Consider the following 24,332-nt stretch of genomic DNA (forward strand, 5'->3'; position numbering starts at 1 on the left):
TGGCTCACTTGATGAGTAGCTCATTTTCATCCTTGGGCTTGGTTATAAATTATATTTGCAAGTTTGTATTAAGGGATCTCAATATTAGAAAAGAAAAAGTACAACAAATTTTCTGTAATCCTTTAAAACACACTGGTGGCCAGTCCTTTGCAGTTTCTCCAAGACTGTGTACACACTACAAAAGTGCAGGAACATGAACTGCCTTCATCTTGTGACACCAAGAACGGAAATAAACAAACTCCAAATAGCTTCAAAAAAAGCTACGAGCGTGTAAATATCTTTATGTTGGTCCAGAGGATCTCCACTTGCTACCTCAACACATGCCACAATTAAAGAGGTGAGAGGGTATTTTAACATCGCTCCTGACAGATCCATTCTGTTTGGGCATCTCTTCAAAAAGCACGAGGAAGGAAGGTGCTTCAAACCGGCGTCGTTCTCCTGTTGACCATGTTGACGTGGAGTCCTTCCTTAAATTCCTTCTGGAGGAAGTTGTGGACCTGCAGGAAACTGGCTTCTTGGTCTGCATTGTAGCTGGCAGCCGTGGTAACCTTCAAAGGCTCCCTGGAAAGGGTGTACATGGAAATTTCGTTCATGGGGATGGTGCCTGCTATCTTCATGCCAACTGGAGAAATGTCCCTGGATGGAGAAGGCTCCGTGGAGCGGGAGCTGGATCTGGACCTCCGCCTCCTGTACCTATAGCTTGGCATCCTGGCATAAGGAGAACTGGAAGAAGTCTTAAGGAATTCCCTCTTGGTCTTAAACCTCAGCTCTTTGTTCTTCTCAATATAAATGTTCACAGCCAGAACACCTATGGTTTCGGCCACAATAAAAGACAAAGCTCCAAAATAAAAAGACCAGCCATAGTTGTAATGGTTCTTTTTGTCCTCGTCTCGCTTGTCACTTGGGTCACCTGCATTGCTCGATATGTAGACAATGATCCCTATGATATTACTTAAACCTGGAGGAAGAAAAACCATAAATCAGTGTTTAGGTGGCTGGGGAGATAAAATTTAAGCCATGTTACTTTCTGGGCTGAGTGGTTCTAAGACTGGGACAAAGAAATTTTATTACATTTATTTACTCTTACATTTCTCTCAAGAATTCATTTATTCTTGAAAAACAGCCAATAGGTCAACATATGGTAACGTGTGCTCACATGGATCCCAAAATATTCAGCAGGACTTTTCCCCATCTCTTCACTGCCACAGTGGAAAAGCAGCAGCTTGTGGGAGCTCACTAATATTGTGAGTGGGATTCTAACATCCAGAAGAATGATAAAAATGCATTTGGAGCTCAGGGCTATGGCTGTTCACCTTGATCAAAATAAGTTCTCTTCCACCTTGCTGAATTTTCATCTAAATGCTGCATGCTTAATCCAGGCTGCAGGGAGAGCTATTAACAATGGGACTCTCTCACATGTTTCTAGTGTGAAAAACGGGCTCACCTATCAGAGGAGAACGTTTTCTGCATTCATATTAAAAAAAAGGCCCCAGGTATAAGAGATGCCTGATTCATCTAATGTTTAATATATTTTAAATGGTGTAAAACATGCTTGTTACTGAATTTCACTTCTTTCTGCAGGAAAACGAAAAGCTTTTCTAGAATATACTTATTGTGGGGCATCAAGAGCATAATTTTGTCTTGAGAAATTTGCCTAGTGTGGTGTTGTTAATGCCCTCAGTCCAGCAAAGGGATGCAGGAAAAGCACTGCCAAGAAGCTTTTCCAGAGTCTTTTCCAGCTGAAAACAGCAGCACTTCTTAAGGACTCAATTTAAACAGAACATACCTGCTGCAACAAAGAGAATCCCAGCGCTGAGAATAATGTTGTTTTTGCTGTTGTAAATCCTTCCTGCTCCGACACAGAGTCCTCCCAGCAACAGCAAAATTGTGCTTAGGATGGGGAACACGCTGGAGGCACGGACGATGCCTGCAGGGAGACAGGCAGGAAGGGAAGACAGAGCAATCATTTTGGGTGCCTCCTCGGGTGCAAGTGTGGAGATTAGAGTCTCAAAAGCCCTGTTTTTTTCCTAAAATTGTTAAGAAGAATGACTTAATAGATCCAGAGGATTGTTAAGATTGAAAAAGACCTTTAAGATCATCAAATCCAACAGTGAAACCAGCACCTCCACCACGCTCACGACTAAACCACATCCTTGAGTGCCAGCCACATCCACACATTTTTTGAACATACTCAGGGACGCCTGTTCCAGTGCTTCATAATCCTTTCAGTGAGAAATTTTACCCAATATCTAACTCATTATCATTTTTTATTCCTTTTTCCTAGAATTATCACTGATTCTGCATTTCTGGGCATGTTTTTGGGATGACGAAGCCATGAGGTGGCCAGTGTGACAAAGACTCTCAACTAGAGTGGCTTCAATCTTTTGAGCTTCCTCCCAGGAAGTCCAGCATTACTGGCATTTTCTGATGCCACCGTGTGCAGAATATTTCTGGCAAAGCATGAGGTAAGTGACAGTAAGACCCAGCACCACGCAGGGAGCAGCAGTGAAAAATTCATGAGCTGGCTATGAACCCTACAACGTTTGGGACAGCTGGAGCAGACGGATCTGTTCCGTGGTGCACACACAAGGTGAGCAAATTACAGCTCTTGAAGTCAGCAGCATCCATCTTGCCAGCATGCACAGCTAATAACCCCTTTTTCTTTTTCTTTTGCTGGATATTAAGGACATTGAAACCTTTCAAATTTCTAAGGAAGGAATTTTAACAAGTGTGTCTTAGATGTTTGTGTTTAGTTTCCTGACAGCAAAGCAGTCATTTAAAATTCTGCATGCTTCAGTCCATTCATCAGCGTATAAAATCCCCCACAAAAATATTAAAACACCACTTCAAGCCAGCTTTCAAAGTCGGGTCACAACAAGACAGAGCAGCAATCGACAGGGAAGCGGCAGGGAGGGAACAAAAGGGCTGAGAAAAAATAAACAAGCATGAGAAGCGAGATGCCTGTATTGTAAAAACCAAAGGGGTAAAAGCTGCCAGGGGTTTCTGAAAGGCAGAGTGAGGAACCGAGTTTTATTGCTGTAGAGAGAGGATTTATTTTTTGAAGAAGGGGAGATAAGGTGCTGAATACCGCTGTGGAAAATGGGATCACCCTGAAGCTGGGGAAAGGCGAGGGCACGGAGGGGAGCCCCGGCAGAGCGGGGGGCGCCGGGCTGGGGGATCCCAAGGCGAGTGAGAGTCCGAGGCTGCTGTCACAGCGGCACGGAAACCCCCCAGCAGCCTGGGAGGCCGGGGTGCCCCAGGGCTGGGTGAGCGGAGAGGAGCAAGCGCCGTGCGGGCGCTGCGCTGCCGGGAGCGCCGCGGTCTCTCCGGGCGCATCCTCCTGCCAGACGCGCACGGCGAGCGGCGCCGGTTCCCGGCACAGACGGGCAGATGTTCCAGCTGCTGCTTTCTCATTTCGCTGTCGATGGCCCTGGCGTTCCCGACTCAGCGGATCGCTTCCTAACGATTCCCCTGGGATCTGGTGGCAGAGCTCCCAGTGGCCGGGGGAGGGACGGGGCTGGGGGCTCCGCACCGGCCCCGCTCCGCCCGGGCCTGGCAGGGACGGTCCGGACACAAACCCAAAAAGACAGCGCCTGCCTGGGAAGATTCTGCCTGTATCGATCGGCAAGAGCGAGAAAAGTCCATCCTTTCCCAAACCGGCAGCGTCGCTGCACGTGTCCTTCACAGCTGGGGCATTTTCCAGCCGGATCTGAAGCCGGGCCAGGCGGGTGCATTGCTATTCAGACAGCGTCTCGCAGGAACTGCCAAAGCCAACTGATGCGAGTGGGTGTAAGGGCTCTGGTCAGAGCCTGTTGAGAGGTGAGAGCTGTTCCCTTGGCCTGCTTGTATCCCCACGTGTGTGCTATGAATTAACAGCACTTTGGCTTTGGCTCATTTTTTTCAGTCAATTGTTAGAAATCTGTTAGAAATTGTTAGATTCACAATCAGTCTCTGCTGCTGGACTTTAAGGCACCCCAAATCTCTCTGTCTGTTTTTGTGCCCTGGATAAAGGCTTAAAATCTCCTCTGGCCCACACTTTTCTGGATATTGCTTCCTGCACTTTATGGTCATGCTGTTTATAATGATTTCAGTTAAATCAAAGAGCTTTCCCAAAATGCTTCAGTGATATCATTGGAAGGAACTTGTCAGATGTATCAAAAATAAGGGGTGGGTTGTTCTATTTGTACTTATAAATTTCAGAGATAATTTTTCTGTAGTAGGTAATTAATGAAGAGAAACAAAACACACAGTGTTCTCTTCCTGAAAAATTCCACAATATATATATTTTTTACAATGTGTACTTTTAGCTCTGAAATTTCAAAGGTACCACGTAGAATTTACATATGTCTCCTGATACTGGTAATAAAGTGACAGCACATCAAAAAACATTAAGGCAATCTGGTTTTTGCTTTCTCCCTGGCTTTTCTCCCCCCCTTGTTTACCGTCCTGTCGGTTTGCATCGCCTGCCTTGCGCCGCTATGTGTGGTGACACCTCCTTCGGCGGAGCCGCTCCTCCCCATGGGGCTGCAAACCCTGCTCGGCTCGGGCTTTTAATCTCCAGAAAGGCAGGAGCCGAGGGAACGGCTTTGAAAAGAGGATGCTCTAACAGTGTAGAGATGGCCCTGAAGCGGGGTCCCCCTGCTCAGAGCAGCAGAGCCCCGAGATCCCCAGCGCGCAGCGAGCTGAGAGCCCGCTCGTGCGGAGGGAGAGGCGCCCGCGCTCCTGCGGGGCTGCACGGGAGAGCCCGGCCGGGTGTGCCCGAGGAACGCGGAGAGGAGCGGAGACACACTGGGGAGCGGGAGACAGGGAAGTAGGAGAGAGGGAAGCAGGAGACAGGGAAGCAGGAGAGAGGGAAGGAGGAGAGGAGGGTAGCAGGAGAGAGGGAAGCAGGAGACACGAGGGAAGCAGGAGAGAGGGAAGTAGGAGAGGAGGGAAGTAGGAGACAGGGAAGCAAGAGATCAGGGAAGCAGTTTCAGAGGGAAGCAGGAGACAGGGAAGCAGGAGGGTGGGAAGCAGGAGACAGGGAAGTAGGACATAGGGAAGCAGGAGACAGGGAAGGAGGAGAGAGGGAAGCAGGAGACAGGGAAGTAGGACACAGGGAAGCAGGAGACAGGGAAGCAGGAGACAGGGAACCGTGGCACGTTTGCCGCTGGGGATGCGATGGCAGCCCGGGGTCCGTGCTGGCACTGGGACATCTGCTGCTCGCTGGGGCCCTGCTCAGGCAGAGGGGGATTTTTTAGACACACAGATGGGCGTGTGTTGCCACGGGCAAGGTTCAGTAGGAAGGGTCTTGTCTGAGCTCCTCTGCACGTCTCAGCTTGTCCTGTGCTGTCATTCTCTTGGTTTCGCAGGGAGCAGCTTGAACACCAAAGGGCAAAATCCAGACTCCTGCCTCTACCCATTCCCTGTACCAAACTCTCCCAAAATCAGTCATTTTTGTCACTGATTTCCATGGAGTTTTGAACCAGGGCTCGATCCTAGCACTATAGTATTTGCATTTCTCTGAAGACCAAATTAATCTGGGGGCTGTGGAAGAGGCTGAGACCCCTCACGCTGCTGCTTCAGGAGCACAAAACACATGAGTGTGGGTGCCTTTGTCTAAGCCAGGCAGGAGAAATAAATATTAGTCCCAACATGTCCCTCTGAGAAACTGTGCCAAGAAATGGCCAGAAATAGTGGAGAATGGAGCCAGTAGACTGCAAAAGTGTTGCAGAGGGCAAAAACAGGACGGAAGCTCTCTCGTCCCTGTGAAACAGGACGCAAATATCCTCCTGTCTGAGGCAATAATTTGGTCCCTATTACATACAGGTATGAGCTCATCTCCTCTGGATTTAGACACGTTACCTTTCAGTAATCTCTAAATCAACTCTGTGCATGGGAAACTGCAGTTTTCTTATGAAAGTTAAAGCCAAGGAGCCTTGTCTCCGTGCAGACTCTGTGAGGTGAGCTCTGCTCTGCGGGGGAGACACCGGAGACTGATTTTGCAGAAGACATAAAGGGTTGGACCAACTTGTTTTTAAGATCTGTACTTAGTCACTTCTGCAAACAGCTTTTAGGAACACCCGTCATAAGCACATTTACAAACAATTTACCAGTCTCATAGCTTAACGTGGAGCTGGAGACTGTTTTCCCCAGTTCTCACTTTTCTCCATATAAAGGAGGCATAATGTGCTTTTATCATGATGCTACTTAATTCCTCTTTCCTTTTACTAATGATGTTTGTTTCCTAAAGCTGACTTGGCATCAATTTAACATTAGTTCCAAGGCTTTGTATGAAAGATAAATGCAGCTGTGCTCACACTCTGCCTTTGCCTGAGCTCTGAAATCGTGTCACCCGGCTGCTATGACTGATCTAAATCGACAAGAGCAAAGAGGAAAAAAACATCTGGGTTTTCTGGTGAGGCAAACTTTTCGGAGAATTTTTCCTTCTTCATGTCTTAGCAACTAGAAGTTGTTGCCCAGAAGTGAGCAGAAGGGCAGAGTGGTTCTCTAAGTGGTGGTTGAGGTAATTAATATTGTAATTTAGGAGTTCTCTGCTTTGCCAGCAGTGTTGTTCTCTGCTCCCTGATTTCCCAACACCTTGTGAGCTGCAGTTCCTCTCCCTGGTAAAGGGCACTGCTTTCTGCTTGGCTGCTCAGCTCTGTTGTTCACAAGGAACAACAAGGCAAGGAGTCCTCTGGGAAAGGGGAATCTAACTCCAACTTTGCAGGCTTCATGGTTGGGTGAAGAATCGGGTTCCAAGACTTGCCATCACCTGAGACAATGGTCATGTGGAGGGGATGAAACAACTGCCCTGATTCCAAGCACCAGATTGGTGGGTGGAATGCCTCCTGGGGGGAATTCCATGCCAGTGTGGAGCAGCAGTGGCTGGCTGGCCAGGCATGGAAGCCATGGCCCCTGTTCATGCTGAGATTTTGCTGTTAGCTGCAGAAATTTCAGCTTCCTTCCTACAATGCAGTAATTTCACTGCAGGGGGACGTGGCTCACCATCTGCAAAGGCTGAGGCTTGAGTAAAGGTTAGGTTTAAGCATTTGGTAAAGTTTCCTAATGGGCTGGAACCCACTCCTCAAACCTGTTTTGTTACACTAACCCTATAAATACTCCCTCTGTAAAATATCCTTGTCAATCTGGGCACAATAGCTGTAGTTTTAATTTAAAAATTTGCCATATGATGTTTAGACAATCGACACCAAAATTATGAGCATTCCCCTGGCTGAAGGAAAACCTTGGAAAAAAAATCCTTGAAACCCTATGGCAAGAGGGTTGGAACTTGATGGTCTTTAAGGTCCCTTCCAACACAAACCATCCCATGATTCAAAGACTCTGTGAAGTGGGGGTTCCCAGGGGTGATGGCTGTGCCAGCTGCAGCATGAACTGGACACGTGGCACCACTGGCCAGTCTGGCAGTGAGTAAAACTGGGGTTGCTCTCTGCAGAAGAGAAGCCCAGGGAAGCCCCTGTGGCCACATCTGTGTGCTGGGTATCACTGCTCACTTACGGAGAAGGTACTCTGAGCTGTCATGGTCGTAGTCATTGTCTTCAGGGAAGTGGTTGATCCGGAAACAATGTCCTTTGTAGATTCCTGGATGGAAACAGAGCAAACAGAACCCATAAGGAACAGAACCAGGTAAATGTGCTTTTTTTAACTGGTCAAGAAACCATCTCTAAGGTAATGAAATTTGGGCAGATTGGCTGAAGGAAGGGACAGCCAGGATTCCTGGGCTCTTTCCTTCAGCCACTTATATCGTCCTCTTGAGATTTTTAATCTCTAAGTGCTTCACTTTATCAGCACTGTGCTTATCTTACAAGCATACTGAGTTTGCAAAGCTTCTTTTTGTTCCCAGAGTGGCTGTCAGGCTGGGTCCCTGCTCCGTAGCTGGGGCTCCCAGTGCCAATCTCACTCCCATCACCCTTCCCATCTCACCCCAGTGAAGTGCCAGTAAATGCTGAATTGTCTGAGGCCTCTTCAATTACTCTCTAGGCTGCAAAAACAAGTCCATAAATCTCTTCCTGCTGCAGTTTAAGCCCGTATGTCCCACTCAAGGTTGGCTCAGCTTTTAATGGCATATTTGTTTAGCTAACTGGGAGCCTGTGCAGTAAAGTCAGGACACAGCATGCACTCCTGATGCACTCCTGATCCCTGGAGGGACAACACCAGAGCTGGTTGGACAAACCCCTCGCTCGACTGGACACCTCAGCACTTTGTCCATGCAGGTAAAGCTGTCCATGAGCATTCTGTACTCTTTCCTGTCACAGTTCTCCACAGTGTGAGCTGCAGCTCGGTCGCTGTGGCACAGGGAGCTACACGGGGAGCTCTCCCCAGAGAGCTTCCTGCAGGAGTGAGCCCTGAGCTGTGATGGTGCCGTGGTGCTTTCATTATTCATTAACCAGCGCTCTCCTGCTCGGGAACACATCACCCAGGCTGAGCTATCCCTGCACAGGAGCCTCAGTGCTTACAGCTCGAGCTGGCAGAAGGATTTAAAACCCATCACTTAATACTACTTTAACAGAAGCACAGCTGCAGTCTGTAGGATATAAATGTGGATTTATTTCACTACCTATTACCAATGATTACAAAAATCTCAAAAGAATTACTAATCCAGAGGATTTAAATTGCACCCTGTGAGTGTCAACTGCAGGTTTGCTACTACAGCGCATTAAATTCTTCCAGTAAATGATGTATCAGCTCTAATTGCAGCAACGGCTCAGGCTTTCTGCACAGCACTTCAAAGCCTGGGAACAAGATGCAAGTGGCTCATGTCACATCTGGAAGTGTCACACCTGTCCTGGCTGCCAGGTGGGGGGAGCACTTCAGCTGGGCTTGCTGCTGCTGAGCGTGTGTGCCCGTGCATGCTGTGCTGGCCACCACAGGGGCTGCTGCTCCTCATGGCTCTGGGGCAAGGCCATGCAAAACTCAGGTTTTAAAGGTGCCAGTGCTCATTTTCATGGCAGTTCACACAATGGAACTGAATTACCCCCAGCATTACAGAGCCTCTGTGACTGGATGGTCATTTCATTGAGTCTCTCCATTAAAGTGTGCAATTTACAGGAAATACATTCAGAGTGTGATTTTTATCCTCTCTGTTTATTAAGGAAAAAAAAAATCTAAATATTTTCCCATCCTAATTTCCCATGGAAATAGGCTTCTCAAGGACTGTGCTTGTGTGTCTATGGGTGGGGACACCTCTCAGTCTGTACACCTTGTGTGTCTGTAGGTATTGTATTCTGTGTCCTCCTCACACTGACAGAAGGCAGGGTTAGAGGGGATATTAGGATGAAATTCCTCCCTGTGCTCAGAGAAGCTGTGGCTGCCCCGTCCCTGGAAGTGTCCAAGGCCAGGCTGGATGGGGCAGCCTTGAACAGTGGAAAGTGTGGGTGGAACTGGGTGAGCTTTAAGATCCCTTTGAACCCAAACCATTCCATGATTCTGTGGTTCTCCAGTAAAGGCTAAGGTAATTGGCTGAATTCGACCATAGCTGATATAAAAGTAGAAGTATGGCAGGTGACTGAGCTGCAGTGCAGACAGGGAGATCCTCTGTGTCCCCACCACAGGCTCCTTCTGCACGTTCCCAGAGCATGGACATGGCAACAGCCCAAACAAACACCTCACTCCAGAAACTCTCTTAACAGATGAGGAGTCTGCAAGGCTGAAACGTTCTCAGAGCCTCTTGTGTTGCAGCACTGATGGACTGATGGAGGGCTTTGGGCTCTGTAAAATGGCCCAACATAATTAAACTGCTGAGTGAAATGGGCCCCTCAGCAGAACTTTCACAGAGGCCATGAAGCCATTCCTTCCACAGCAGGGCTGGGATGCACCAGCAGGACAGCACTGATGAGACCTTCATTTCCTGGCTCTTATATTCAGAGCCTTTCACATGAAAGAGTATTAGCAAGACTAGCAGAGGTAAAAAACAGGTTAATCTCCTCTCTGCCCTGTCCTCCCCAAAAAGAAATCTGGATGAGCTTGAGAGTTCCTTTTTGTTTATAGGAATACTGGGATTGGTCATTATTTATCTGGCTAAATTATTATAAAAATTGCAAATGACTGTGAAATTTGGACCTGTATCAAAGCCTAGGAATTCAAAATATTCTCCCCAGTATTTTTTAATGTAGTTCAGACTAGAGATACTGGTTAAGAGTCCTCTCTAGTGTCTGTGATGTTGGATAGCTGATAACAGCAGCAGACTGAATAACTTTTTTCTATAAACTTAACAAGTGCAATGCAATTCAGCAACAGCTTATTAAACTCTCAGTGAGGCTTGAAGTTGCTATCAAGAATTCTGGTGATCTGCATAGTACTGAGGCCTCTTTCAATCCACAAAATATCTGAAATAAAGGCTTGCTAGGAAAAGTAACAATACCTCTTCATAATGACTGACTTTGAAATTCAGATTAGGCAAAAATTAAAACTAGCTGGAGAAGCTTCTGAAGCAGTGGTCAGCTCTAAAAGCTGACAGCAGAGTCTGAGTTGTATTTATAGATAAAAAATAGGAGCAAATCAAAGCTGGGCTTTGGTGGAACATTCATCTCCATGCCCTGGCATGTAAAGCAATGCATAAAGAATAAAAGTCATGGAATGGCAGAGGTGGCAGAAAAGGAAATGCCCCAAATAAACTCAGTAACAATCATTCTGCAAGCATCTGCACGAGGGCTGAGCTCTTTGAAGCTCCTCTCCAAGGCTTCTCAGGAGCTGCCCTGAACAAGTGTGCAGGCAAACGTGGCCCCAGGTCCACACTCACTGAGGCACACAAAACCATCTCCCACCCAGGGGGGATGGGGGAGAGAGATTTTCCTTCTTGCCTGAGTTTGGGGATAGAGTCCCTTATATCCTTGGGAGAGGAAGATGGAATATTTAACTCCTACTGCTGTACCCACTAGAGAGAGAGATAAATAAACTGCAATCACTGCCTAACAGATACTAAAATATTGAGAAGCACTTCTGGATACCTCTTGAGAGTGAGATATAATATCCCACTGAGATGCTGTAAGTATTACTCCTTTCTTTGAATGATTACTGATATGCTTTTAATGATGCTTTTAGAAATACAAATATTAGAATGCATTTTCCCCCCTCATAGTAATAAAAACTTTGTTCTGAATTTTGAGCCAGGACTTCAGGATCTACGTTAATGATAATGAAGAGGTAAATTTTCTGAAGTGTTGTTGATGGTGTAAGAACAATTTTTTCCCACTGGTTGCAGCATACTTAGCTGGCAGTTAGGAACTAAAAAGCATTTCTGACTTGGTTCTGCTCTGTGTTCAAGGGCTTCTCTGGCAAGGTTAGTACTTCCCAAATTCACTAAGTGTTGTTCAGGCAACTATAATTAGAGTGTGATGTACTCAGATAACATGATAAGGGAGGCAACTGTAGTGCCTGAGTGAAGATTAAGCTTTGTTTTGGGGTTTGAGATCTCAAAATACATAGAGGTTTCAACAGCAAATCAAAGTAGTGATCCCAAATTCTGATGACATATTGTCTTCTCCTTGCTCTTTCTCAAATAATCCTTTAATAATTCTGCCTCTACCACTGCAGATTGTTCACTGGGTTTTTATTTTTTGGTGACTGAGAGTGAAGATTAATGCTTGGGATGCAAATGCCTATTAATTTGGTAGCCATGCACTACATGATCCTGTTATTGTCCATACCATCAGCCATGTCTTTGAGAACAGCCATTTCCTGTGGTCAGTGTTTATCAATGACAACATTCCCCAATGCCCTGGAAGTGTTTGCACAAATCAGCACGGGAAAACAGAGTCCTCAAATGTCTGACAATATTTATCAATACAAGGCTGTACTTTTGTTTTCTCCCTGCCCTAATCTTGAAAACTCTACACAACAAGATCTTCCCACCGCATTACTGCTCTGTTTTCATTTAAAATAGGTTTCCAGCACTCGAGCAGCTCTGCAGCACAGGGCCCTGTCTGCGGGGCACTTGTGTCAATAGCGATTTTTGTCTCCCGGTGCTGAGCAGGCGCTGCGGGAGGCGATATCTGATAGCAGCGGAGACTCGGGGCCAGGGGCTGGGCTGCTCTCCCCCTCTCCAGCATCTTCTGCAGAGCCACTGCCCCCTTAACTCTTTCAGCTGCCAAGCCCTCCTTGCAGAAAACACTGGGTTTGGGACCTGGGAGAGAAGCTTGTCTTGTTTCCTCGTGGGACACCAGACATTTGCAGTGTCTTGGGTCAAACCCTCCCGTGCCAACACGCCCCATCCCTGCAGCTCTCCAGCAACTCCGGATACTTGGAGCACACACGTGCACACTATTAATAGTGCGAAGCAGGGATTCTCCCAGAGGAGTTGCACGGCTGGGATGAGGGCTGTGAATGTCTGTAGAAGTGGCCACTTGTCCTCAGCAGTCACCTGCAGGCAGGTCAATACACCCACAGCCATCCAGCCCAAAACCTCACCAACCAGCCCAGTGCTTCCTGGCAAATGTGGGACTTCTAGGATGGTTTGGAGACATGGAATGAAATAATTTTCAGGATCATTTGACAGCAAGTGTTTGTGGAAACAGGGAATACAAGTTGCAAGGAGCTGACTGTATATTAAAAATAAGGCAATTAGTAAGGTACCATGGGAAATTTGGACCGATGGTTCTGCTTGTTGCATCTGTTCTGTGATTAAATACTGTGCCTCAGTTCCAGAGCCAGCTGTCAGCCTGATTTACTGCAACACATGAATATCTGAATGTTTAAATGACAAGTTTTCTGAACATATCAGCACAGAGAGGGCTGACTGACAGATAGTGTCACAGACCACGAGGAAAGTGTGACAAGCAGAGTGGGGCTGCTGTAACAGAAGTTGCCTGAACACAGTGTCCATCCCAGCACGTCGTGCAGGACTGGGTTTCCTTAATGGCATGGCTTTACACTTCCCTTGGACATCAGTGGAGAACCTCTATTTATAGGAGTGAGAGTGCCTCAGTGCTGGACTCTGCCAGGGGAGAAGAGAAACATTTGTGTATATTTTTTTCCTTAGGAGGATTTATCTGCTGACAGGTTCTGAAGCCCTTTGCTGACTGATTTGAGCAATAGTGAGCAAAGGAGATCAGACATGCCAAAAAGTGTTCATCTCCACAAAAATATCTATCTGTGCACTGTGTTCATTTGTTTGATTTTCCACCAGCACAACTCCCCTGTCTCACTGGACTGACACCACAGCACATGCAGCTGCTGCCTTTGCTTTCTTCTTATTCCTCTTGTCACAAAATAATCCTCAAAAGAGGAATCAAGGGTGCACCTCCTTTTACTTTCAAAACCTGCTTTGTGGTGCTGCTGGTCAAGCAGGGATTATTCTAGTCCTGAGCTCTCCCCTCAGACCACAAGGAACAGCATTAGATATTTTCCTGCAGCTTGGAACTTTCTGTGTTAAGCTGTCCCAAGTCTGATTATTTGTCTCCTGCTGGTTGCTGAGAGTTTCACAAGCCTGTCCTTAAGTTACTCCAATGAGCACAGATCCCACGAGCCTCTGCCTGGAGGTGTTTAATGCTGTCATTATAAAAGAAATCATGAACTATTGATGCAGGTCATGTGCAAAACACACCTCATGTGAATTTGCTTCTCCCCAATGCTGCTGTGAGCTGCCTTCATCACTGTGGAGGATGCAGCCAGCAGAGGAAGAAGCCTCAGGAGGTTAAATACACATTTATTGGGTGTCTGCCTTTGAAAAAGTTTGGCTGTTGTAAGAGCTGGAAACTTCAAAGCATAGGCTGGTTTTGAGACAGATTCTGTCTGACACCCTCGGAGTCCTGCCAGTCCTGGAAATTTGTCCATATGACAGTTTGTGTTTTTGTTTCATCCTGAAGATAAATTTGATGAAGAGCACTGCTCGTACCTGGGGTTATTGTCATACTTTTGCCAGGGTAGATCCTGTGTTCAGAAAATGCTCAGGACATAAAAAGAGTAGGAGTTTATTCCCATTCCTGTGGGCTACCCTGGTGCCACAAACCAGCTGGGCAGGACAAGCTGCCTGTGCCTGTCATGGTCAGGCCAAGCAAATTCGGCTCAGCCGAGTCTTTAAATGGAATCCATCCTTACTCTTAACCATGTTTCTCTGCAGGTCTTAAGACTGTGAAAAAAAGGAATATTTCATTTCATTTTTAGAAGTTCTTTTCTTCTTTATCTTTCATTCCCTAACTCAGAACTCACTTGTTTCTCATTGCAGGGAGAGGAACTGCCTACTTTTGGGCCAGATTCTGATTTCCCTGTACTGGACTCAAATCTGTCTCACCCAGAGATATCAGAATCTGGCCTACTCCCTTTCATTTGCTTCCCATCTACTTCCTGGGCAGGAAGACAATTATTTTAAAATGTTGAAATGTATGAAATTTGCCCCACTTTCTTCCTTAGGAGCTGTCATCTCAAACAAACCCTTGGGTTCTTCTTTTGATCTATTTTCAATTGTCTGGTGGGCAAAGCAAAACTCCTCCTCCAGTCTCTTATTTTCTTATCTTCTGCTGTGACATGAATTTCCCCTTTTTCCAGTCCTCCCCCTCTGCTGCCTACAGACCTTCCACTGCTCAGAGCTTCCCGGCAGTCCCCTCGGTGTCAGGTGAGGAGCAGCCACTCAGGATTTGCTGCCTGCTCCATTTTGCTCCTCTTTAAGGCTTTTAAAGGCAGAACACCTTCCCGGTGTGCTCAGCACCTCAGGAGGGCTCCAAGGAGCTGGAGGAGACACCAGAGCAGCTGCTGCTGCCCACGCACTGCAGAGGAGCTGGGGCTGGCAGGGAGCTCTTGCCTGGCCTTTATTTAGTGCTCCCCATTCCCCTCCAGCCTGGCAGAAGCACGTTTTTTCCAGGAACAGGTCTTGGTTTATTTTGTCATTGACGTGCTCACTCCATTCTCTTCCCTTCGTGTAGCAAATGCTCCCTCCTGTATTCACTGGAGACTTTCTGTGAGAGAAGAGACTGTCTTACACCTAACTCTCCAGTATTTAGAATATCCTAATTGCTTTCCCCAACTTGCCTGCACTGTGGCAGTGCTTGATCTGATTCCCTTTTGCTGCCTGCAGCCTCTCCCTGGTGCTCCTGGACAAAGCCCTCTGTGCTGGAGGAGAGGCTGCTCACAGCCCTTCTTGCAACCCAGCCCCACAGCAGCAAGGCTGTGCTGCTCTGCTCCTTGCACTGCTGCTTTTGCAGTGCTCTCAGACTGCAGTGCAGCCCATGCCTGCTGTGGCCAAGGAGTCACCTCCTCCACCCTGAGTGCCAATTCCAGAGCTGCAAACAGCGACTGGAGAGGTTCCTGCTTGGGCAGGTCGACCTTCATGGCACAGCCACCCCTTTTTGGGCACTCCTGAGTTTCCTGTGGCCTTAGCTATCTCCTCCAGATGCCAGGGGATGCTCACTCTTTCCCAAGGAAATTGGCCCCATGGCAGAAGGTGTACTTTGCTGAGGAGGCAAAATATCCACTGCTCGTGGAATGACAGAATGGTTTGGGTTGGAAGGGACCTTAAAGCTGATCTTGTCCCAACCCTCTGCCAGGGGCAGGGACAGCTTCCACTGTCCCAGGCTGCTCCAAGCCCTGTCCAAACTGGCCTTGGACACTTCCAAGAGATGATGTCACACCTCTGCTTTTGAGGGGTGACTTCTAATTCTGGCAGGAGCAATTTTACTCTCTGAGCAAAATACTGGTGGTTTTTTTTTTTTTTTTTTTTCTTTTTTGGTGACATTCTGCAATCCAGGATGCATCAAGCACTATTTTATACAGTCTGGTAAAGCATCTCTAGATTCTGGATCACCTACACCAGAAGATATCCCAGGAAACGCCTACAGAGGCTCAGTCACTTATAATTCATGTGGAAAACACACAGCCTCAGCAGCTGACCTCCTGTTTTCAGCTGGGCAAATATCATCAGAGATGTTGTGCATTTGTATTTCTGTGTAAGAAATGAACAGATTCAGAAAAGATGCTTTGCCAAAGATGCCTTTCAAATTCTATGACAGCCTTTTGTTCCATTAGAAGATTTTGAGACCTTGAGCCATGTTAGAAAACTCGTGGCAGCAAAACTCATTTCCCAAAGATTCACCTCACTTGCACATCTGGGAGCTAATAAAACACATCACAGTGTCTGGCTGCTGTCCTTTGAATTCTCTTCAGTCATTACAAAACTGCTGCCAAAAGTACTAAGTGTCCTTGTGCTACCACAGTGAATACCAATGGTACCAGGGAAACGCAGGGCAGTGGCAGAGCAGGGGAGAGTTGTATGTTCCCTCTCGGTTCAGGCTCCTCACTTTCCAGCTTCTTCAAATGTTTGCCTCATAAACCAGCATTTTGGCCACAGAATTCATGACTGAGGTTATTCAGCAGTGCTCCTGTCCCTTCCCAGCTGCCTTTCCTTGGCCAAGGAGCAGATAACAGTGTGCTGTGCAATTTCACAAGCCCTGCTGATGGGTCTTTCTACTACAATTTGCAATTTTCTCCTTATCAACCACATCCTCTCGTGCTGCTGCTTGGATGGCAAGGTGGGGCTCATTTCAGGGGCTTCTGTTTTAGTCTCTTTTGTTGTTCCTTTTTACAGATCTTATTAAGGGAATGACTCTGTGTTTTCTAGGGAGAAAGTCTGACAAACTTCCAGCCTTGATGTTCAGTTTGCATTTTGTAAATCAACAGCACAGGGAAATAGGGGCAATCCCTCAGGCTGGGTGTGCCGTGGTTGTTTTGGGGCAACACTGGTGATGCTGTTTGAGGAACATTTTCAAGTCAGACACAAGTCAGCCCTGCCACGGTGAGTGTTCTCATGCCTGGCTCAGTCCCAAGAAACTGTCAACATTTCTGGTTTGTCGTGGGGTTGTTAACTCACTTCTCTGTGTCTGCTTTTCTCTCCACCAGCCCAGCCCACACTCGCTGTGTTCTGCCTTCACACCTCGGCTCGTCCTGCATCTCCTGCCTCAGTCCTTTATCCCGCCAGCCCAGAAGTTTGTCTCACCACTCACTTCCATATTTTTCTCTGCTGCCACTTTGCTGAGGCTGTTTCTGGGTGGCTGATATAATCCTTCTCATCCTTTTCAAGTGAATTTGGAGCTTGGAGAGAAACGTCCATTAAGAGTTCTGTAGCTGGCTTTTCTACCTTAGCTAAAATTAGTCTAACATTTGAGGACCTGGTGTTGGCTTCTTAGGTGAGAGCCTTCATCCATCAAAGCTCTGAACTGAGAGTCATCCTCCGATGAGCTTCCAGCTCTTACTTACATTCTGGCTCCAAACACCTTAATTTAAAGAGGTACTTTAGTAACTGGCAGTGCTTTTGGCACAATATATCAGAGACTGAGTTGTTTTTCACAACTGTGAATGGCCCCACAGTGACCACCACCACCCCAACAGCTCAGTGTGGGAAATGAACAGTGCTGGCCTGAATCTAGCCAGGATTCGGACCAAAATCTGCTCTTTCCCACCAGTACTCTTGACCCTGAGATAGATTCAGTGGTACAAAGACTGCTCATGCAGGGAGGCTGCTGCCAGTCCATCAGACTGTGAGAGGGCTGAAGTGCCAAACTGCATCGGGTGCAGCTCTGAGAACAGGCCCTCCTTCAGCCTGCTGAAGTTCGTATGCTGCAAAATGACAAATCATGTTTATTTCACAATGTCAAACCACACCTTTTTCCTGAATCTGCACAATTGGAATCAAGTTTCCCTTAAGGGGTAGTTTGGTTTTTATCCATATGGTTTCCCTTCCCTTGGTAAGTCATCAGTTCTCCCTCATTAATTTGTGATTAACCAGGGCTTGATGGCTTCACCTTTTAGGATCACAGCCCATCTACACATCCTGTCCCATGGCTTGCCATTTCCTGGGGGTGGAATTCAAGCAAATGGACACTGATGTCTCTTCAAAGTCTCTAGTGGGTTTATAACTTGAATGACTGTCATGGTCACCTCTGGGGTGCTTCCTGAACTACTGAAACACCCCCAGTGCAATGCAGGATGCTTAATCCCCTCTATTTTCTGCCACTTCAACTTTCACATGTGCACAACCTCCAGCTGTTGCCTTACTATTCTTAATTTCTACTTTTAGACCCTCTTAAACTGCCATTTCCCCCCCATTTTACGAAGCATTTTCATTTCACACCAGGCAAGGTTTGCAGCTGGCATACAGCAGTCTAAAATTTAAGAAAAAACTCTGCAGAATGAGGACCTGGGAAATCCTTGGGGATGTTTGGGGTAACTTGCACGGGGTGCACCTGATGTCTTCTTCTCTGATGGAAACACCTTCCAGATCTAGTCAGTAGAAAAAATTATTCATATCATTAATGGTTCATATTATTTATATTCTATTAATAAGGAGACGGTTCATATTATTGATGCAATCAATACTGAGAATTGATAATTGATCGTTCTGATTATTGATAGTGAGATCTCTTGCTGTAGCAGAAGCTTGCAATGCACTAAATAATTACCTCTCTGCATTAAACGAATTATTGTCAGCTCCAATAGCAGGGAATGCCTCTAACCTGACATCTAGAGCTGAACTTTCTTTACAAACTTTCTTTTGGCTCCTTCATAGATTGCAAAGCTGGGTTTTTTTGAATGAAAAAGCATGAGGTTTACACTGGAAAGTAGTGATATAGGACCTTGCTAGTGAATTGATTAGGAATATGCAGGATATTTGGACACTCCTGGAATCTTGTAATGGTTCCACATCTCTTAATCCATGTAGATTCATCATCAGATGATGGCATTCAGCAAAATAGTTGGATATTGAAGAAGCAATAGGGAAATAACAGTCCATAAATCACCTTAGTTGAAAGGAATGCTTGTAATGTGTCTGTCTTTGGAATGCAGTGACCTTGAGTTGGATCTCCATTCGTTTTGGAGCACACAAATGAGTCTTCCTGGTCTCTCTGCCAGCTTGTTGAGTTATACATAGAAGCAAAGCCTCTAGAGATTGATCATGCACAGTCAGTGATGCGGGGCAGAAACAAGGCAGATGACAACAGGGAATCTAAAGGTTGGGAGAATGGGTGGAACTGCCAAACCCTGCTGATGGCTGGGTTTGGGACATGCAAGGCAAAGGTCTCAGTAATCATCTGCAAGATGTATCAGTGTGAGAGACACTCCACCAGGAGAGATTAGAGCTGTGCACGCTGTTGAGCTGAATACCCAGGGCTGATGTCTAACCTTGGGAACAAATAGCAGAGCTGCTGGAGAGACTGAGCAGCTTCCAGTGGGAAAAAATGAAAGGAACAAAAATATTTCGCCATTGTTAAATCCTGGAAGGGAATATAAAGGCAGCATGTAGGATTTAAACTTGAATAAGAGTTACTAGTGCCTTGGTTATTCCTGATTCCCAGCCGTGTGTGCAACCCGAAAGGTGCTGCACCTTCGTGGAGAAAGGCTGAGAGCAATGTGAAGAAAGAGCAAAGGAGCAGAAAAAGAGCAAAGGAGCACTTTGGGGCAGAATGGGGAGGGATGGGAGGTGGTGCACAGAGGAGGAGGAAAAGAAGCTTGGGAGGGAGAGAGAGCTGAGGAGGAGAGGGAGGAGTGGGCAGGGGGTGGCTGCAGATGGGTGGGGGGCCTGGGAGGAGAGAGGGGCTTGGCTGACTGGAGGGCTCTGTGCTGAATCCCAATCCTGCCTGAACCCAGCCATGCTGAATCCCAGAACTGCTGAATCCCAATCCTGCCTGCATCCCAGCCGTGCTGAATCCCAGCTGTGCTGAATCCCAATCCTGCCTGACCCCAGCCATGCTGAATCCCAGAACTGCTGAATCCCATCCTGCCTGCATCCCAGCCGTGCTGAATCCCAGCTGTGCTGAATCCCAATCCTGCCTGAATCCCAATCCTGCCTGAATCCCAGCCCTGCCTGCATCCCAGCCCTGTTTGGACCCCAGCCCTGCTGAATCTCAGCCCTACCTGCATCCCAGCCCTGTTTGGATCCCAGTCCTGCCTGCACCCCAAGTCTGCCTGAATCCCAGTGTTTCTGAATCCCCACCCTGCCTGCACCCCAGCCCTGCCCAGATGAGGAGTCAGTGCTCTTTCCTGCCAGAAGGCAAAGGGATGCACAGCCACTGCCTGATGAAAATTAAAAGCCTTAAACTTTCTAATTCCCAGATCTGATTTAAATTATTACAGCTAACAAATGGCCTAATACATAAAAATGGAGACAGCTACCAAATAGATCTGTTCAAATGAACACATGGAGAAGAGATTCCATTTGGCTCCTGCACCTGAAACTTCCTATTTCCTAATGCAAACTAAGCAGTGACAAATAAAAATGAGGCTGCAAAACCAGCATGACCTCTTTAAGCTTTAATTATTCATGAGAACTGTTTTCTTCTCTGCTGAGATTCAGAGCAACACATTTAAGCGGGTTCCTCTCAGGTTTATGGGAGACGTACGTTCCTTGTTATACCAGCTAATAAATGCAACTAAACACAATGACCCAACAATATTTGTAGAAACAGCATTTGGGGAAATGTGTTTAATGAATCAGAAGAGCCTTAATCTAGTCAGTCTTGAAAAGCAAAACATATCATGCAAAATTACAATGCACCAAAGCACAGACTCATAAATATTTTATGGTCGAGATTTCTGAGTTTACTTTCTGTATTTCAGGATTGTGTTTTACTATGAAATGTCTCTCCTGCACTGGGGAAGGACAGTGGTGATGGGAGCTTTGAGCAATCCAATTTAGAATCCCAGAATTTGCTTTAAATAATGCATTGAGAGTCCTGGCCCTTACCATCATCAGGCACATCTGCCACTGTAACCAGAAATGCTCGCTGCCTTCTGCTGTCCTGGGATGGCATGGAAGCAGCTGGGAATGTCTAGAGCTGGGAGGAGAAAACCAAAACATTTTCCTTTTGCTGGGAAGACTGGGCAAAGGGCAGGTGCCCCGTGCCTGGCTGTGGTGTCTGTTGTGCCACTGATTCCTTCCCCCTCAGCCCTTTGTGTTTCTCTCTGCCCTTGGATAACAGAATCCTGGGGACCTGATTTCCCACAAGTTTAGAAAGCAGGGGAGGGCCAGTCTGTCACCCCTGTGGTGGCACCTCCTGCCAGGGCCACATCAGGAGCCACGCAGCAGCTCCAAGGCTGCCATGCCCAGGGGGAGATTTACAGCTCCTCTCCCCTTCAGACACCTCGTCTGGCGTGCTGCAGAGCTGACAGCTCCTCATTTCCACGGAGTGCAGCCTCCTCTTCCTCTCAGGAGCCTGGGTGGGCTGTCTGGGGCCCCTGTGGCCGAGTGTCCCCAGGGCAGTGTCCCTGCCAGGCCCTGGCACATGGGCAGAGGCAGCCAAAGGGCAGCTTTCCAAAACCTGCCTCACAGGGCCGTGCTCCGGTACTTACTCAATCTTTACAACTCAGTGAGATGTTGCCAATATATTTTTGCCAAGGAGACAAAAATACGTCTCTTCTTCCTACTCCCTCAGCCTATGAAAAATCTCAGTTGTGTGCGCAAAGAGACGCTCTGTGTGTGTGTATGTGTGAATATTTACAGGGGGGAAAATAGAGTTTCTGTTAACTTATTTTCCAGTTGAGAGTCTGCCTTGTAGCCAGGGAAGCACTGTTTTCATTGGTTATAACTTTGGGCAAAAAAGCCTTACTTTGTGCTGAGCAGAAATGGCAGTAAGGGAACTGGGAGCAAGTCCTTTCACTTCTCCATGGCTCATGTTCTCTTCTCGAGGGTGGATGCCTCATGGCTTATAAATAATTTGGGGATTTATGGGTCAAACAGCCCTGTATGAGCAAAGTTGCCTAATAATGGGCAAAGAAGAGAGGCATGACCCTTTCAGAGTGGTGGGGTTCAACTCCCCAGGGGTCTGAGAGACTCCAGGTGTTTCACATGTTAATTAAGACTCTTCCACCCAGCCATAGTTTGGAATTCCAGCTTTGTTTTCTGAGTGGTTGGGGTCCTTTAAAACCACCTGGTACAAAAAGGAGGGACTGGAAGCTTTTTCTAAGCTTCCCAGCAACTTTGCTCCAAAAAGGTGTACTCCTGTTCCCTCCTTCCCCTCCCTTTTCCCCCAGACCTTGCATGACTTCAAGGCATCAAATGTTAATGAAAGTTTGCCAGGCTTCAAGGGCTGTGAAATGGAAGTTAAAAATCCTGCACTATAGGATGGCTCTAAAAATACTCAGTCATGTTGAAACATCACCCACCTCCAGCAGCTCTCCTGCACCCAGCAGCATGCAGCAGGGCTTTCTCTCCCAAATAAAAGCTCTGGACAAAGTTTGCCCAGTGACTGTGGATTACTTCTGCTCTACAGACTGGAATCACCGGGTGATGGCCAGCAAACCCCTGCTGGGAGTGAGGATCTGCTGCAGCAGTGAGCCCTGGGGGTGCTGCCAGGGCAGGGACGGGCTGTGCACTCTGCACTGCTGACTCCAGCCAGAGGGCTCTGAGATGGGATGTCCATCCCTGGGGATGAGCACAGCCCCAAACAACCCTGTGGCTTGGAAAGGGAAAGTCTGATGTCAGCCTGCTCACCGTGAGGGTCCAGCTCCTGACTCTGCCCTTCAGTGTCACTTGCTGTCCAGGGTGCTGGGGTTTGTAGGCTGAACTTTGACTTTTTAGGCACAGCATCACCTAAACACCTCTGCAGACCTCCTCCTGCAGGCTCTGGAGTAGGAGAGCTGTGCCCTCATGAGACATCAGTGCTTTCTGCAGCAGCTCCCCACAATCCCAGCAGACATGTCCTGCTAACCTGAGAATGCTGGATACACCAGGGGTTCCTTCATGGACTGCTGGGGGGCTCCAGCAGGGATAGTGCCATCCCCTTGTGCTTTAATGTGTTTTTTCTTGGATTTTTTTTTCTGACAGTGTTCTCATGAGTGAAAACCTGGGAGCTGCTGTCCCCACACCACAGCTGTGGTATTCACATGCCCTCTGAACAGAGAGAAGCAGAGAAAAAAATGATCAAAACAATTCTTATCTCATTTGCTGCTCCTGTGTTTTTGAACATGTGGAATGTGTTGGAAGATTATTTACCTGAAGGGATTGGTTGATTAGATTCTGGTGATGGTGTTTTGATTCATTGACCAACTGGATCCACATGTGTGTGTGTGAGGACTGTCAGCTGACAATCATGAGTTTTTCAGTAGTTAGCTAGAAATAAGTATGATACACTATAGTATACATCTCTTTAATATAGTATAGTATAATAAAATGATTAGCCTTCTGATATCACAGAGTCAAATATCAATCATTCTTCCCTGGTTGGGGATTCATCTTTTTACAATACACAGCCTCCTTTTTCTTCTCAGAGAAGGCCAAAATCCTTTCTCCCCATGAAGGTAAGGAGGAGCCTGAGCACCATGGCTTGGATGGTGATTTGAGGCCCAAGCCCAGCACGGTGTCTGAGCTGCTCCCATCACAGGAGGAGCCAGGGAGGCTGTGACAGCTGCACCTCTGAGTCACACAGCCTGATGAGCCCCTGCTCCCAGGGGACAGCACTTTGGCCACTGTCACTCCAGTGACTCCAAACTACGGCTCAGCGTTCAGCAAGGTATCTGCACCCCAAACTCTGGCTGCTCCCTGTGCCCAGGAAGGGACAAGGGACACTCAGAGCATGTCCCCAGCCCACGGCGCAGGGATGCAAGGTGGGGTACATGATCCAGGTGTGTGCAGAAAGTTCTGTGTCCCCAGGCCTGGCCAGGCTGCCTGGCCACGCTCCAGCCCTGTGTGAACACATTGCACAGGCTCAAATCGCTATTTTTGAGCCAGTCACTAGAAATAATTCATGTATGTGCAAGATAAAATTCTGCTTAAAAATTACCCTCTGCCTCAGAAATTTAAAACCGGAGACATCTACAGAAGCAGATGCTGAATTTCATTTTACAAGGCTCTTTCCAGCTGTTATGGTAAGCTTAGAACCTCATCCTGTATTTCTTCACTTTAAGGATTTTTTTACATTCAAATACCTCCAATTTTAGTGCTGGCAGGAGCAGGGGCAGGTGTAAGTGTTGTGAAGAATCTGCCCCTTTTACTGGACTTGCACCAATCGCCGAGATCCATGATATTCCTTAAAAGGAAAGTTCAAGTCATAAACATTGAACTTTTAAGGACTTAAAAATAAATTTCTGCCTATGTCATTAATTTATTTGATGGTGTGAACCAAGGTTTTGGAAAGCTCAAGGTGCAGGTTTGTGTGTGTTAGCTTTAAGCAACAGTGCAAAAGGAAAATGCTTTTTTATCCATACGAGCTTCTGTAAAGTGTGTTCTATCCTTAGGAGAGTAAACATAACAAAACAAAAAATATGTAATCATTTAAACCTTGCAGGAAAAGAGGCAGGAGTGATGGGAACCTCTGAAATTATAAATGTATGGATTTATTTCACTGCCACTGTGGGGTTTTAAATTAGTTTTATTTTTCTTTTATTTCTTCTTGTTGACAAGCAGGGCTGCACTG

At 46.9% G+C, this 24,332-nt stretch overlaps 1 protein-coding gene across 1 annotated transcript in view; it reads right to left on the reverse strand.

Annotated features, from left to right (window-relative positions):
• Positions 1-419: 419 nt before the first annotated feature.
• Positions 420-24,332, reverse strand: part of CACNG4 (calcium voltage-gated channel auxiliary subunit gamma 4) — a 40,377-nt gene continuing 16,464 nt past the window's right edge. Inside the window, exons 2-4 of the mRNA XM_041409531.1 lie at positions 7,498-7,581; positions 1,787-1,927; positions 420-958 (exon numbers count right to left, since the gene is read on the reverse strand). Of these exons, the coding sequence (XP_041265465.1) occupies positions 420-958; positions 1,787-1,927; positions 7,498-7,581 (764 nt within the window). The remainder of the gene's footprint in view (positions 959-1,786; positions 1,928-7,497; positions 7,582-24,332) is intronic.

The sequence above is a fragment of the Onychostruthus taczanowskii genome, unplaced genomic scaffold, assembly GCF_017590055.1.
Source record: "Onychostruthus taczanowskii isolate IOZ18803 unplaced genomic scaffold, ASM1759005v1 scaffold30, whole genome shotgun sequence".
NCBI classification, from domain to species: domain Eukaryota; kingdom Metazoa; phylum Chordata; class Aves; order Passeriformes; family Passeridae; genus Onychostruthus; species Onychostruthus taczanowskii.